The sequence below is a fragment of the Dama dama genome, chromosome 23 (assembly GCF_033118175.1).
Source record: "Dama dama isolate Ldn47 chromosome 23, ASM3311817v1, whole genome shotgun sequence".
NCBI lineage: Eukaryota > Metazoa > Chordata > Mammalia > Artiodactyla > Cervidae > Dama > Dama dama.
This window is the reverse complement of record NC_083703.1, coordinates 62698985-62716046: the sequence shown is the minus strand read 5'-3', so window position 1 is coordinate 62716046 and position 17062 is coordinate 62698985. Positions and strand designations below refer to the sequence as shown.

General features: G+C 47.1%; 1 protein-coding gene and 1 pseudogene across 1 annotated transcript; both read left to right on the top strand.

Annotated features, from left to right (window-relative positions):
- The first annotated feature begins 5169 nt into the window (after positions 1-5169).
- LOC133044288 (short palate, lung and nasal epithelium carcinoma-associated protein 2B-like) lies at positions 5170-15588 on the top strand. The gene is made up of 9 exons (XM_061125686.1): positions 5170-5223; positions 6223-6370; positions 7168-7328; positions 8957-9086; positions 10352-10456; positions 11465-11617; positions 14075-14156; positions 15196-15259; positions 15491-15588. The coding sequence occupies exons 3-9, from the start codon at positions 7181-7183 to the stop codon at positions 15586-15588; spliced, it is 780 nt and encodes a 259-aa protein (XP_060981669.1). The 5' UTR covers positions 5170-5223; positions 6223-6370; positions 7168-7180.
- A 1135-nt stretch (positions 15589-16723) lies between these two features.
- The window catches only part of LOC133044287 (short palate, lung and nasal epithelium carcinoma-associated protein 2A-like), a 52052-nt pseudogene continuing 51713 nt past the window's right edge, over positions 16724-17062 (top strand).

Here is a 17062-nt window from a genome sequence, read left to right as displayed (position 1 = left end):
AAAGGTCAGGTCATATCGAGGACAGCTGATGGGGCAGGAGAGTCCTTGGACTTGAATATGTTTATTCCTCGACGTCTGCTGTTTGAGTTGGTTGTTACGCCTGGTGGTTGGGCCCATGTCAACACGGAACACCTGGTCCAGGAAGCCCAGATGGGTGCCCACTTGGCTTTGGGCTTATAGCACCAGCAGAGACCTCTGGGTCACCTGTGTCCATCTCCTCCGGTCCCCCACCTGTGTCTCAGTAGGAACCGGATGAACTCAGCTAGGACAAAGTACAAGCAGGGCTAGAGGCTTGAGGAGCTAGCCTTCCTCACCGTAACTGTGGTCCCACCATCAGAGCACAGAGCAGGGGGAGGGTAGCAGCCCAGGTGCCCAAACCTGGTGCTTGGACATGGAGGACCCCATCCAGCAGAGTCTTGGATCCATCAGCAGACCACCCTCCACACTGTCTGAGCCTGGTTTGTACACATCTGAGGTCCCTCTTCCCCTGATTTTGGGCACAGAGCTGAGGGATCTGAGGAAAATCTTGTGGAGAGACTTGTTCTCACCTCAAGACTAGCAACCCAGGGGGTGGGGAGTGATGTAATGAACTCAGACCTGGAGTTGGCCCCAGGCTTCTGCTGCCTCATTGTAAAATGGGTAAACAACCTGGTACCTGGATCCCCGTGGCAAAATGGAAATTAAAAGGGTACCACGGGGATGGTGGTCAGACCTCAGTTCTGGATTCGGGCAGACTGCTTTCTAATCCTCTCTTTCCCTGTTGCTGGCTTGAGACCTGGACAAGGGACTTCATCTCCCTGAACCTCAGGTCCCTAGTGTGCAAAATGAGACCAAGTATGGGAGTCTCCTCCTAGGTGTGCTGTGAGGATGTGGAGGGATAATGTGTGCAGGCTTCTAATACACGGTTATAACACTGATGATGATATTATAATTACACCTCAGGTGTCCCATCTGGACCTGACCCCACTGCACAGGCTTATGGACAGGATGAAGGGAGGAGATCAAGCATCCAATATGCTTTACCCTTAATCAATGGAAACCAGATTTCTTATTGTGTGCACTATAAAGACCACATGACCTAGATGGGCTCAGGCTTCCTGTACACCTGTGTCTATAAATTCTGGCTCCCTGGTGACTGGTGTATAAGCTTTGGGAGGTGCAGTTCCTCACTAAGCCTCAGCTTCCTGTCAGGACCATGTTAGAGATTCCAAGAACTCTGGTATCATGTACACCTCATTAATTGTAGGAACTGGATGGAGCTTTCTGCAGAGAAGCCCTCCCAGGCGACTCCTGGGCTTGGAGGGCTGGATTGATTAGTGATGTCTGCCCCAAGTTCAGGAGGGGAGAGTGGAACGACTGCATGTTCGCCAGATCAGGACCAGGTCATCTCTAATGGCCCCTCCAGCCCGTGATGGGCGCATGGACACCACAAGTTCACGGAGGTTGGGACTCTGGGACCTGCCTAGCGCTGTGGGGTGGAGGAGGGACCCTGATCTGGGTTCCAGGCTTGGCTCAGTTTATAACCTGTTTTGTGACTCTGAGTAAGATGTTCATTTTCTCCAGGGTCTCCATTTCTTCTAACTACAAAATGAATAGAGGCTTCCTGCTACACATTTGACCCCTTGGTGTTCTGAGAGGTGGTCAGGAGTGTCTGGGGTGCTACTTGCTACATTCCCACCAGCTGCAGCAACGTGCATGGGGGAGAAACCTCGGGCCAGCCCAGCCCACACCCTTAGCTGCTACACATACCTGTGGTCACCTATGGGGCCAGAGAGAAGGGAGGGGTAGGTTCTAATGCAGCAGAAGAGCCCCGTGTCTGGGGAGAGCCCGACATGCACAGAAAGTACTTGAAAACAGAGCGACGTGCTCTCCCTCAGGGAAGTCAGCCATGGGCAGGGTCCCCGATCTGTGTGTTATAACAGTGGCAAAAAAATGTCAGGGAGCATGTGTTCATCAGCTATGATCACAAGGCATTGTTATGGCACAGGGGACATGTCAGGGAACAAAACAGATGAGATCCCTGCCTAGTGGGGCCTAGTGACGAGATCCCTTCCTCATCTCTCTCTAGTGGATGAGGAAGAAAGCAAATCTTTAGGGACCACATGTCCAGATTTATATATGTTGACTGTGTACTCTTCAGACCAGTTCAGCGATGTGGGTACACCCACTTGCCCTATTTACAGGTGAGTAAACTGAGTCTCTAGGAGGAAAAGATCATAAGGCCAGTAAGTGGCAGCGCTCTGATTTGCTTACAGCCTCATCTACTTTCAAGAACTGCACACACTGCCCCTTGTCTCCCTCCCTATTTTCCAGGGCTCCTGAATGCTGCCTTAGGTCACAACTCACAACTATGTATTGCAGTGATAGCAGTTATGATGATCTCTATTATTCATGGAGCACTTTCCTCATCCAGGGCTGGGTTGGGCTCTCTACTGACATTTCCTCATTTAGTGCCCCCAGCTGCTCTTCTAAGGTAGAGGATAATCTAGTGCTCCTTTTCATGGTTGAAAGCAAAAATAACAGAGCTCCAAGAGGTTATGACATTTACCTGCTGTCATACCACCAACAAGGAAAAGTTCTGGGATGTACACCCCAGGATGACCTAAGAGCAAGCTTATTGTACTGTTACAAATAAAATGCATGGATTACTTGATGGGTACTTTTTAATTAATCAGCACTTAAAGTGCTTATGCAAGCTGTAATGAATATTTATTGAAAATCCGCTCTGTGTCAGGGTCTGGGCATGAAGCCTGTGGTTTTGGCCCTTATGGCGTCAGAGAGGGGGCGGTTATCACTGTGCCCAAGGAGCTGATGGGATTCATGCTCAAAGCAAGAGTGTGGGGTGGCCCAGCAGGTGGGAATGTAGCAAGTATCCCTTAGATGTTCCTGACCACCTCTCAGAGCCCCGAGGAGTCAGCCATGTAGCAGGGAACCTCTGTTCATTTTGTAGTTAGAGGCAACGGAGACCTTGGGAGAAAATGAACATGTTACTCAGAGTCACAAAGCAGGTTCTTTGCTGGTCAAGACTGGAACCTAGATAAGGTTCTCCATCTCCTTCTCCCAGCACCAGGCAGGTCCCAGAGTCCCACCCTCCATGAACGTGTGGTGTTGGTGTGCCCATCGCTGGATAAAGGGCCTCTTGCATATGACCTGGTCCCACAGTGGCACACACGCAGTGCCTCCGCTCTCCCCTCCTGAACTTGCGGAAATCATCACTAATCAATCCTTCCCTCCAAGTTCAGGAGCTCTCTGCGAGGGCTTCTTAACATAAAGCCCCATCCAATCCCTATATTCAATCAGATCGTATTTGAGACCATGGTACTGTCTTAACTAACTCAGCCCCAGAAGGGAAACTTAGGCTTATGAGGAAGCACACCTGCCAAGAACTAAACACCATCACCCAAGGGAGCCAGGATTCATGGACACTGGTATACTGGAGACCTGAGCCCATTTTACCTCATTCAGTCTTTACTGCACACAAAAGGAAGAAATGCAGTAGCTTTGCTGAAGCATTAAGTGTATAGAGTGCTTTATCTTCTCACTTAGTCTTCCCCACAACCCTCTGGGGTAGGACCACGTATAGATGGGAGACCTGAGTTGGAGGGGTGTGAAATGGCCTGACAATAGAAACAACTGTCATCATCATTTCATCACTGGTGTTACTGCATATCAGGTACCTACTTCATGCTCAGCCCTTCATACACATTATCCCACCACATCCTCACCACACACCTGGAGGAGAATCCCATCTTTAGTCCCATTTCACACACAGGGGACCTGAGGCTCAGGGAGATGAAGCTCCTTGTCCAGGCTGCATAGACAGTAACAGGAGGAGAGGATTCAAACTCAGCTGGCCCAGCACTACAGCCAGGCTATGAGCAGCAGTCCTTCGGTACCATTTTAATTTCCATTTGCCACCAGGATCCAAACACAAGTTGATTACCTATTTCACCAGCTGAAGCCTGGGGCTAACACCAGGTCTGAGCTCACTACATCACATTCAGTCCCCTGGGCTGTGTTCCTGAGTAGGGACAACTCTCTACACAAGGTTTCTGTACAGCCCTCAGCTCTGTGCCCACAACCAGGAGAAGAGGGGCGTCAGATATTTGCAGAACTGGGCACAGTCTGGGAGGGTGGTCTGCTGAAGGGCCCAAGGCTCTGCTGGACAGGGTTCTCCATGTCCCTGGCTTAGGCTTGGGCACCTGCCCTGTGCTTTGATGGTGGGACCAGAGTCAGGGTGAGGAAGGCTAACTCCCGAAACCTCTGGACCTACCCCCACATTCTCCTGGCTGCTATCATGTCCAGGAGAGGGTTGCAGGTTTCTACTGAGATGCAGCTGGGCAAATGGAAGAGACTGACCCTGGGTGACCTGGGAGCGGGTGCTCCCAACCTAATGCCAAGTAGGCATGCATTTGCACTCTAGGACTGGGTGTTCCGGGTTGACATGGGCCCAATGCACCAGGCATGACAACCAACTCAAACAGCAGAGGTCAAGCAATAAACAGGGTATTCAAGTCCAAGGACTCTTGCCCCACCAGCTGGCCTCAAGGTGATCTGAGTGAAATGTCCTACCCTGGGGACCCAAAATTGGGCCCTGTCCTTGTGAGACCTGGGCCAGTCACCTCCTTTCCCTAAACCTGTTTCCTCACCAGAAAATTGGGCTTTCTGAACCTCCTCACGGAGTTGTCCTGAGCACCAGTTGGGAAAGTGGACCTGCAGTGCCAAGCCCAGGCCCTGGCACTCACCTGCCCCTACTGGGAGCTGGGCATTTTGGCTAATGAATGCCACTCATTGCATCCCCCAGAAGACAAAAAAGAAGCTGGCTTTGTCCTGGGTGTGATCCGTGATGACAAACTACCCCGCACCAGCCAGTGTGACTCCAGGAGGCCATGCCCAGGTGGATGTGGGTCTTGGGAGGACAGGCCGGTGAGAAAAGGAAAGAGGCAGGAAGCCTGAGGGAATCACATCCCCAGGGGGCAGCGAGACTCAGGGTGAAAAAAAAACCTGGGAGCCAGAGTCATACAAATGTACCACATTGATCTTCTAACAAGAGACTATGGAAATTTTTAATCACAGCTCACAGTCACATCAAGTCACACGGGACATTAGCAGTCATCTGGTCAAATTACCAAGCATCTCTAAGGATGGGACCCTCACCACCTTATCAGGGACTGGACGGCCTTATCAGATGCCACAGAGATGCTTGGAGCATTCTAGAGCAAGGTCAGTGTCTTGGGACCCATGTGGGAGGAAAGCCCTAGAGGAAAGGGTGGTAACAACTTGCTGAGGGCAGAGAACAAGGGGAAAAGCCAATGATAATGATCTGCTGTGACAGAAGCCAGCAAGAAGCTGCACTTGGGGAAGATGGGGAGGGACCACCTCAGGTGAGCCATCACAGAGGTTGCGAGGTGATGTCGAGACCCAGGGTCAGCTAGGCAGGCGAGTTCTGCAAAAAGGGAATGGTCTGTGTGGAGGTCAAAGGCAGCAAAAGGGTGGTATCCTTCTGGAACAGAAGGAAGTCAGTAGGGCCATGGAAGGAGAGGTAGATGAGTTTGGGGTGGCAGTGAACAGTATCACAAGGCCTTGATGGGGTTGCTGTTTTGAAGCTGAGTGCTTCAACCTCTGGCCACTGCATTGAGAGTAGAGGGGTTGGGGGCAAGTGTGCATAGGAATCCTGCATACGTGAGGGCACAAAGGAGGCAGGGTTTGTTCACTCACAGGAGGAACTCAACTGACTAAATGGAGTAGGCAGACAGGGGAGGGTGGTCCTGAACTGAAAACATCTGCCCTAAGGCTGGCTCCACTGTGAGGGATTTTATGGAGAGCACTCAGACAGAAGGTTTGGGAAGAATGACCTCACTGGTCACTGACCCTGACTCTGTGGGCCACAATTCTAGCCCCATATCTGTCCCTGTCTTTCTGGGGGACCTCAAGCTGATTCCCAAATACTGATAGAATAGTATCATAATTTCCCTCTCAGCCTGTGTTTCCAAATCCTGATAGAATTAAGCTGGATGATCACCATGGGTCCTTCTACCAGAACATTCTCCACTTCATCCATTCTCGGTCTTTATCCCAGCCGCCATTTGCAATGGCCACTGTCTTGGCAGCACAAGAACCTGCTCTTAGTCTTGGCACGAAGTCCTCTCCACATCCACCCATTCCAATTCAAGCATCCTGGGTGACCTTTGCTTCGGAAATCTCTGTATTCACTCTGGACAGGGCTTATTTTCATTGGAGTCTCCTTGGATGGCTCTGGACACAGGGCTTGTTTCCGGGGGCAGCCTCCCACCACATCACCATCCTGGAGATATAAGGGCCATCACCACCCAGCAGAATTCAGGAGACTGTGCAGGGGAGCAAGGATTTTGTAAGTATTTTTCTCCAAACCTGTGAACGATGGGCTTTCTACCTAATGTCACCCCACCTAAGGCTTTCAGACGGCTTTGGGGGCCAGAGGCAGAGGGATCGGTCTAATTCAGTTAGCTTCTATCTTGATCAGAGCAAATTAAGAAATAGATGCAATTAGGAGAGGTGCCAAACTGACAAGCAAAGCAGAGTCATGATGTAGTGCCCATTTATTTGTTCATACTTTTATTCAGCAAGCTTTATTTTGTTGTAGTGAGCGAAGAGCAGGTTTTTTACTATGTGTTATAAATTTGATAGTGAGATACATCACAATCCCTCCTCTAAGGGGTGCCCAGCTTGATGGGAAAGGCAGTCAGTCTTCTCTAACTGGTCCCCAGGACTCTGGCCATACAATGAAGGCAGCAAGGTGGTGGAGTGGGGCCCCCTATCCTAGACCCTGGGGAGAGGTCTAGAGTGAGAGGACATGCTATCTTACTGAATTTGGAGTCAGTAGGAAGTGACTCAGGTAAAAATGAAAAGAAGAGGGAAATGTTCCAGGCAGAGAAGCCAGCAAGTGCAAAAGACCCCTAGCAAAGAGCACTGACCTGGAGTCAAGTATGACTTTTCAAATAGTATCTCCTTCTTTCACTGGTTGTTTATCTCTGGGCAAGTTGCTCTAGCTTTCTGACCTGGGCAGTGAGAGAGGAGATAACCACATCTATCTTCAAGGTCTGTTGAGTGTAAGAGTGATAGGTGCTCATCCAAGATCCCGTTTCCCTATGGGTAATTCTCATTCCTGATCCTCCCATGATTGTCCAGGTGTCAGGACAAGATGTTTCAGCTTTGGAAACTTGTTCTCTTGTGCGGCCTGCTCGCTGGGACCTCAGCATCTCTTCTTGACAATCGTGGCAACGATGTTCTGAGGAAGCTGAGATCTGCTCTTGAGAGTGGACTTGCCAGCTTTGACAGTGCAATTGAAAGTGAGTCAACAATAGTGATGGTCAGTGGCACCTGGGAGCTTGCCTGCTAAATACTATGCCTGTATTACCAAGGACTGTAGCAGGGGCTCTCTTTATGGGTTGTTTACTAAGGTAGGTTGCTAACTGGTTCCTGTTTATTTGGAAATAATGACTAATTGGTCATTGCTTATTATTTTTCTAGACACAAGCAACACTTAACTGAACATCACTTTACATCTTATATCATGGTAAACTTTGCTAATATAGTCTTAGGATAAATTCCTCAAAGTGACATTTCAAAAGTTCAAAAGTGTGCATATTTTAAATTACAGTAGATATTGTCAAATAATACCCTATGCTAACATTTTCTCCAATAGTCTATGAGATTACCTTTTTTTCCACTTCCCTGACAGCACTGTTTTGGACAACTGAATTTTTTGCCAGTCTCACAGATGAAAGGTTATAATTCATGTCACTTAGCTTTTCTCTAATTTTGAAAGAATTCACTCATATTTTTCATATTTTGTTAGTCATTTACATATTTAATTTAAATATTTTATTTATATTTGTGGCATATTCTTTTGCTGGGCCATTTAATTAACTTAGTACTCTGTATTAACTATTAGAAAAGGATTCCTACCTAGCCTAGATAGCTTTAAAATTACCTATCTTTCTCGTTAATCACATGTCCTTGTAATTCTGATTTCTTGGAAGAACTTGGCCTTCTTTTCAATTTCTGGAAACATTACCAGCACCATGACAAACATGCTTTATAGGAGAAACTAATTTCTGTATATGACTGCCTTTCAAACCTTGCCAGGGCTTGGGAAAACTTCAAAGGGACCCACTTTCCAGTTTCAGTGCTGACAAAACTGGGCTCAGAAGCAGAAGTGTCTGGATTATCTATAGGACCAGACGGAGTTTCCGTCTCTGTTTGCATCATTATAATTAGGTACATATTGTCCATTGCAAGTTGGAGTACTCTGAATACATATCTTTTCCTGTAGCCTTTTGTGTGTGTTTTTTGAGCTAGTTGTTGCCTTCCTGTTTCTCATTTGAATTCTTTCCTACAGGTATATTCTGAACTCTTTTCAACTGTGCCATTCTGCATCTGCCATGCCACTTCCTCTATCAAAGCCCTCTTTTCTCTGAAAGACCCTCTGTTAGGACTCTCTGTCCTCCTGCTCCTGAATGAATCACTGCTTTCTAGGCCTGTTATCCAGGGCTCCTACTTGCCACTTTAATGATTTGGAGCCATGTTTTTCTTTGATTCTACATTTTCCATTTCTTATTTTGTTCTCAGTTTATTCTGTTTGAGCATCTCCTTAAGCTTCACTACTAGGAGCTGATGTGCAATCAGTATCTACTGATGCTCAGTGGACTGATTGCTTTGTTGAAATGACGAGCATATATTAGCATGAAGACAGCATACTAGGCACAAGGTCTCCCAGCTGTGTGACTTTGGCCCGTTTCTCAATCTTTTGATCCTTTATTTCCTCATCTGAAAGTGCAGATAATAGCACCATCTACTTTATGGAGGTGTGACAAGATGAAATAAAATAACCTAGGAAAGTAGTCTCATTAGTACCTGGTGCCTAGGAACTGCTTCTTAAGTTGTGTACTACACCAAACGGAGATTGTTTTTGCAGTTATCTTTCAGAATTTGAAGGCTGAATTGGAATCCAGGTGTTCAGAAGAGGTTGTGGAGAACCGGGAACCTGAGAATTTGTTGGAACAACTCATTTCTAGAATTTTTCAAGTAGTAAACAGGCTTACAGGGTGAGTTGATGCTTCATGTTGGAAATCTTTGCTCCCAGAAAAGAGAATATGTATCTTTGGGTAGGTAAGTTTAGTATAAAAGAAAGGAAGATGAACAAACCTTGTGTGTTCTTGCAGAGCAGAAGCGGTCTGAGGCCAGCTCTACCAGAGCCTGGGAAAATTAGAGTCAGCGCTGCAGGGCCTGTCCAGCATCTCATGGGTCTGGACCTTCTCATTCTGTGATTTCAGGGTCAGGATGAAGGTTCTCTTCTCCCTCACCTCTATCTGTTTGCTGATGCCTAAAGTCCCTTTTCTAAGGAATGACTTTTCTTCTCTGAATATACTTGAGTATAAAAGCCTAAATGGCCTCAGGAGAGAGAAAACTAGAATTCACACCACGTAGGTGGCTCCACACATAACGTCTGGGAGCCAGGCAGTTCTGGGTTCAAATTCTGTCTCTGCATAAAAAGAATTAATTAATCCTGTCTGCAGCAACCAAAGGGTGGGCATAGAGGTTACCATACTAAATGAAGTAAGTAAGACTGAGGAAAAACAAATACCATGTGATGCCACTTATGTATGGAATCTAAAATATGATACAAAAGATCTTATACTAAACAGACTTGTGGACATAAAAAGCAAACTCATGGTTACCAGAAGGGAAAACTGTGGGAGAGAAATGAGTGGTTTCGCATTAACGTATGCTAAGTTGCTTCAGTCATGTCCAACTCCTTACAACCCTATGGACCGTAGCCCACCAGGCCCCTCTGTCCATGGGATTGTGCAGGCAAGGATGCTGGAATGGGCTGCCATTTCCTACTCCAGGCATTAACATATACACACTACTATATATACAATAAATAGCCAACAAGGACCTACTATATAGCACAGGGAACTATACTCAATATTCTCTAATAACCTATAAGGTAGAAGAATCTGAAATAAAGATACCTCTATAAATATACATATCTCTACCTGAATCACTCTGCTGCCCACCTGAAACTAACACAACATCATAAAGCAGCTATACCTCAACTGAAAACAAAAACAAAAAAAACAAATACTGGCTCTGGCACATGTTCACCCTTGGCATCTTGAGAAAATCACAGCTGTCTGAACCTCAGTCTGCCATGCCTCCAACGGAAAGAATCCAACCCCTGAGCAGGGCTCTCATGAGACCAAAGCAGGTGAAGTCCATGAGGCTCAATGCTCAGCACAACGCTGGCAGAGAAGAGCCAAGCAATGGCTGTCAGGAGTGACAAGGGTGAACTGTGGTTTTTACACAGGGTGAGAATCAGGAATGTCCAAGTCCCGGATATCACATTCGAGGCAACTTCTAACAACAGTGCTGACGTGAAGATCCCCATCACTGCTGATGTCACCGTGAACCTGTGAGTAGCCTTAGAATCTGAGGGTTGGGAGAGGCAGTGAGGTATGGCCAATAGGTCTCCAATCTGGCATCGGGCACTTTTCCACCCTGCTGCCTTGCTCTCCCAATCTGTAAAATAAAGAGGCCTTGGCAACTCCTAAATCCTAACCTTTAAAATGTCTAAGAAACATTGCCCAGAACCAAATCTCTTTTTTAAAAAGTCCTCCATGAAATATATTTCCAAAATCGTAAAACTTATCTAATCATAATAGTTGAAAACTGAGAAGACATGGACATTCATAATTCTTAGGCAAAGTTTCCTCCAGCATCATTTTGTCTCTCAAGATTCTCTTTAAATAGCAGTCACCAGTATGGCCATACAGTAGTGTACAGTATGTAATGAAAGGCATGTGAAAATTATATAGAAGCTATAATTATATTAGAAATTTTATTACTTCATTAATTATATAAATTATATTAGAAACAGTAATTTCTAAGTATTTTAATTACTTTTTAAATACTAAGAGAAAGGAAAATGCAGATGTGTAAACGAGTCTTCTTTTTTTTTTAGACGAGTCTTTATAAATTAAGTGTACTGCTATTTCATCATTCACTGGATATGAGATCTTGGGATAGTTACTTAACCTCTCTATACCAGACATTTCCTCACTCTGAAAATAGAGATAATGATAGTATTTTTCCCTCATGGTACTGCTGTCAAGATTAAATTGCTTAATTCAAGTAAAAGACTTTTGTGAAATACTTAACACAGAGTTTGTGCTCAAGAAATGTTAACTATTATTTTTATTTTGTTTATCAGTGTGATACTGTATAAAAATTTCATATGCGCCAAACCCATGGGGCCAGGAAAAGTAATACCTAATGAAAGAATGTAGATTTCATAAAAAATTTACACACCATTGACTTTGTCCATAGGTATCCCATGCAATGGCCATCTAGAGAGAGAGACTCGTGGGCAATGTGAAGCGACTTCTTCACCTCTGTTCACTGTGAATCTTATTCCCTGTAGGCCTCTGTTGGGTGAGATTGTCAGCCTGAACCTCACTGTGGAAATCCAAACTAGTGTCAGCATTGAAACTGATGCCGAGGCTGATGACTCCAAGGTGGTCGTGGGAGAATGCGCCAACAACCCAGAAAGCATCTCACTCACGGTGTTGCACAGGTCAGGCCCACACATCTCTGCACAGCAAGGAATTCCAGAGGAGCTGGGACCCAAAATTTCAGCCCTATTCCTTACCTGGGAGGGAGCAGAGTATGGCAAAAAAAAAAAAAAAAAGAGAGAGAGAGAGTTCAGACTCTGGAGTCAAGCTAGCTTTGCACTCACTTGTGTCTTTGTAATCAATTTAGCCTATAGAAGCTTTAGCTATCACATCTTTAAACTAAGGCTGGTAACATTACCTAACTCATACGCTACTATGTTGACCAAATGAGAAAATATATAGCATACTCAGAGAATATTTGGCCAAGCACATACGAAGCTTTCAGTAATAGTAATATCTATCCTTATTTTCTGTCTCTTGGGTCTTCCCATTACTAAGACAGGAGTGTTGACCTCTCAAACCATAACTGTGAGTTTGTGTATTTCACCTTTCAGCTTTATTTGTTTTTGCTTCATGGTTTTTGAAGCTCTATTGCATGCACATTTAGCATTGTTACATCTACTTGAAGAACTGACCCTTCTTTTATTATATGGGCTTCCCTGGTGGCTCAGAGGTTAAAGCGTCTGCCCGCAATGCAGGACACCTGGGTTCAATCCCTGGGTCGGGAAGATCCCCTGGAGAAAGAACTGGCAACTCACTCCAGTATTCTTCCCTGGAGAATCCCACGGACTGAGGAGCCTGGTGGGCTACAGTTCACAGGGTCGAATGTCCCTCAAATAATAATAATGATAATAACAATAATAATATATTGTGTTTACCTTCTTGCCTCTAGTTAGGGGCAGGCAAGAAGAGTAAACCCTGCTACTGGCTCTAATTTCAGATTGTGCCCTAATCATCTTCCACTCAATGGAAGATTCCCAAAATGAGGCCTTGAAAAATTAATTCTCTCCATTTAAGTCACTGATCTCCAGTAACCCACGAAATCTAGATCTTAAACTGTGTGGTTGAAAAAAGCAGGTTTTGCCCAGGCACGATGGTAGAGAGAAAAAGGCTGACTCTGGTCCTGGCTCGGAGAGGAGGAGTGGTCTGGAAGCTGAGACTGGGGCAGGTTGACCTTGGCAGGCATCAAGGCTGAGCCATGAATACAGGTCAGTCCATCTTGCTCCAACAAGGGATCTGATCACAGGTTGCCTAGGGACCCCCCAAAACCCACAGATAGGCTCTGCAGCCTATCCTCACTTGGAAAGACTAATGTAAGTCCAAATGCCTGAGCCCTGCTGGACACTGCCTAGCCTATAGCCCCAGGGAAATCACCCAACCTTCTGGGTCTCAGTGTCCATATCTATGAAATGGCATTCCACTCTGCTGCTCCAAATCCTTTTGGGGCTTTTCTCTTCGCCATGGGTGGAATCTCAAGCTCTCCCCAGTGCCACTGAGGCTCTGCCTGATCGGATCCGCCCTCATATCACTGTGCTCTCCCCCTTGCCCTCTCTGCTCTAGACACACTAGCTTTTGCTCTGAGTCTCAGAAAAACTTCCACTCAAGACCTGTGCATAGGCTGCTCTGGAACCTAGTCTCAAACACCTTTCCCACATTCCTTCTTATTGTACATCTCATCCTTCAGAGTCTAAAACAAAATTCCTCCTCTTCTCTCTTGGAAGATCTACTCTCACCCTTCTCAATACCTATCATAAGTTGTCATTATGTATTTAGTTGTATGTTTACTTCATTTCCTCCTTCAGCCAAAAACATGTTGAACATCTGTTCTATGCCAAGCAGCTGCCTTTCTGAGCTCTGGAGAATTTATGGTGACTGCAGGCAAGGACCTTGCTCTTGTGGAGCTTACACTCATGAGCGGAGGGCAGACAGGCGAGCATTCAGTCCAGTAATAAAGAGCTCACACGCCAAGATCCCTGAGCAGTGCAGCACACTTAACAGAGTGCTATGATACAAACTGATACAAAGTCCTACCTTAGGCAAACAGTCAGGGAGGGCTGCCCTGAGGTGGTGAAAGTTATGCTGAGAGCTGATAGTGGGAAGGAGCAAGTCTTAGGAAAACTTGTTTAATGCGGGGTTGGCCAAAAAATTTATTTGGGTTTTTCCATAAGATGTTACAGAAAGCTCTGAACGATCATTTTGGCCTCTAATACTTAGGTACCATGTTAGGAGCTGCTTCTGCTTTGTTCATCACTGTGTCCTAAGTCAGGCTTGGTTCCCAGCATATAGTTGGTGTTCTGTAAATATGTGCTGACAAATAAATGAATGGATGGCTAGATGGAGGGATGGATAAAAGAATGGATGGATGGGTGAATGAGGTCTCAGGATGGTGATAAGACTCTCATGAGCTACTGGGGTGGGCTGCTGGTCAACCATGGGGTTCTAAGCGATGATCCCCTTGGGTAGAGGCTCAAGTCACCTGACCTCGAAGTGCCCCAGCATATTCCACCCTCTTTCCCACTGCTCCTTCTTGGCCGCTCTGCCAACTTCACCAGCCTTTATCAATTTCCTCTCTTCTCCAGGAGCTTTGGACTGCTCAACGACGTTGTGGACGTTGGCATCAACCTTGCGAGAAGAGTGGTGTCCTCGGTGGTGCAGGACGAGGTAAGGCCCCCGCTCCTGGGGCTGCAGAGCCAGGATGGTGGGGCAGGTGTGACCGTCCATGGGCGGGCTGCACTCTCTGGGCGCCTTCCTTTCTGAGGGGCCGGCTTCTCCATGAGGTGTCAGTCGCTATTCCCCCCGCCCCACCCTGCTTCACTCAGCCTGGCCTGGCGAGGAGAAGGGGGCCCAACATGAGCTGAAATCACTGGGTCCCACACCTGAACCATTTGCCATACCCACGGACTGCCAATAGGCCTTTTAGCTAGTATTTTTCTTATTTCAATACAACTTTATTTAATTTATTTAAATACAAAATCTGTACACACCATAGGTCAGATTCCTATGTATCATGTACAAAACCATATGTACCATGTGCCCTAAATGTCAAAGATTCTAAATTAGTCACTGTAGAAGGGGGCTTGCAATCTGGGTTTATTTTTTTAAAGAATCCTCCAGGAGACCATGATGTTTACTGAACTGGAGGTCACGGCTAAAACTATGGTTGTCAGACCAGCAACACTGACCTTCCCTGGGCATTTTTTAGAATACAGACCCTTAGGTCCCACTCCAGACCTGCTGCTCGTTAATTTGACTTTTCACGAGATCCTCGGGGAATTGTATGCACACAAAATTGTGAGAAACACTTCTCTATGGTTCCCAGGGCCCCATTTGACCCTTGAGGTTTCAGAGTCCAAAGGACAAGGTTTCTAAGAGCACAGGGATCAGGGATGCTTATAGTCTAGATACTTAAGGTACTGGGATTCTAATGTTCTGAGGTTTTTAGGGTTCTAGTGTCCTCTGGATCTCAGATATGGGCCTTCTAGGTTTCCTCTGTTCTAGACTCCTAAGGGTCGGAAGTTCTGAGGCCCCAAGTAGTGAGCATCTCTGTGGGTGGGTAGGAGGGTGCTCACAGCAGGTAATAACCAGTCCTCTTCCTTCTGCGTCTCTCCTCTCCCTCCTCACCTCCTGACCTCTTTCTTTCCTTCCTTCTTTCCAATTCTGTGTGTGTCTCTCTCTTTCCCTGGCTCTGTGTGACTCTCAGCTGTGCCCACGAATCCGTGAACTCCTTGAAAGCCTGGATGCAGAGTGTGTTAAGAAACTCATCGGTAAGTCACAGCCTGGGTAAGCGGGGAGGGGGCTCCCTCTGCAGCCTCACTGGGGATGGTATGTCGCTCTATGCCTACAGCACCATCACTTCTGGTCAGGGGATCCTGGAGAAGCTGAGGACCCTTCATCCTGAGCAAGTCAGGAGAGTGTGGTTGGAGGGGGTCCCTGCAGACTGAGGGTCTCTGTGAGCCTTTGAGAGCTTCTACTGCCCTCCTTTGTCCCACTGGCAGAAACTGCTGCCCAGAATGATGTGAGAAAGAGGATGGGCCAGATCTGGGTTCAAACCCTGGATCTGCTACTTAGCAACTGTGCAATCCTGGTCAACTAGCTCCGCCTCTCTGAGCCTCAGGTTCCTCCCAGGTGAAAGGAGATTGTCAACATGCTCAGCTGATGAATGGGTTTAAAGAAAAAGCATCAAGAGCCTAATATCCAGTAGGCACTGGTGATAAATACCGTCCCTTCCCTTTCCCTTCTTATAAGAAGGTGTGGTTTCACCCTCAGCCCGTGGGAACTTTCCTTGACCTGGGTGTCTAGCATGGCTGGAGTTGCTGGGGCTGTGGGCAACAGACATGGGATGAGTGAAACATAAGGGTCCTGGAGGCAGTTCTTCTAGAAAAAAGCCACAGACACAGTTCATTGGGCCATCGCTCTGTGCTTCTTATATGCTATCTCACTGGATCCTTGCAATGACCCTGTGGGGATGGGTAGTATTATCATACCCATTTCACAGATGAACTAACTGAGGCTCAGAGAGATGGAGTGATACACAAGAGGTCTCATGGCTGTCAAGTCTGACCTGCTGGAGGGTGGCAGTCACTGGTGTCTGATTTGTATTCAGCTTTCCTGTGCTGGAGCTTGAGAACTGCTACTAATTGTGTTCTTTCAGGTGAGCCTCAGGACTCCCAACAGGGAGACTGAAGAGCGCAGATGAAGAAAACTGCTGGGATGCCCGCCTGCTGGTGAGGTCTGGGTCCAGGGCCCTGGGCTGAGGGAGGATAAGACCCCCCAGAGGAGCCCGTGGAGAAGCAGAAACAAACTTGGCTTTTGTTCTTTCTCTGGTGGCAGACTGAGCCCTGGTCTCGGTCACAGACCAACTCCTGACTCTTAATCAGACACACATGCACATATTGTGCTTGATTCTGCTCTCTGACTGAGGCTGGAACAGTCAGACTGAGCTTTGCCTCCAGTAGTTGACTGAGCCCTGACACTGGTCACAGATAGAGACCAGATCGCATCTTAGTCTGATCCCTGATCCTGATCATACACTGAGCCCTGAACCCTGGCTCCTCTGGGCCCTGATCAGTCTTCACATTGGCCATTGTTGCTAAGGTGAGGGTGGTGGGAGGGTGAGGGGATGAGGCGCGGGTCAGTGCCAGGTGTCAGAGAAAGAGCCCAAACCACAGGTGCCGGTCCCTCCCCAAGCCTCCGACCTCGCAGGGTTCGAGGAAAGTACTCCTGCAGCCATGTCTGGTGAACGCAGGAGCAGGTAAGGGTCCCAGGGTGTCCATGCCTCACACCAGGTTCTCCTTCCAGATTGGTTCCCGGGACTTGACTGAATCTCTGTTCCATTTTCCTCTGGGATGGTTGGTGCTGCTGGGACGGGCCGTCCCTCAGGAGTGACAACTGAGCCCAGTCAAAGGACACCTCTCAGATACATGTACTCACAGTTAGGACATCCTATGCTCATCACCCTTCACCCCCAGCAATAAAAAGCCTTTTCAGCACCTCCTGTATGGTCCGTTGTATTCCTTCCATTGGGATTTTGGGGGATGTGGGATATGTGCAACCAGGTAAGCAGAGAC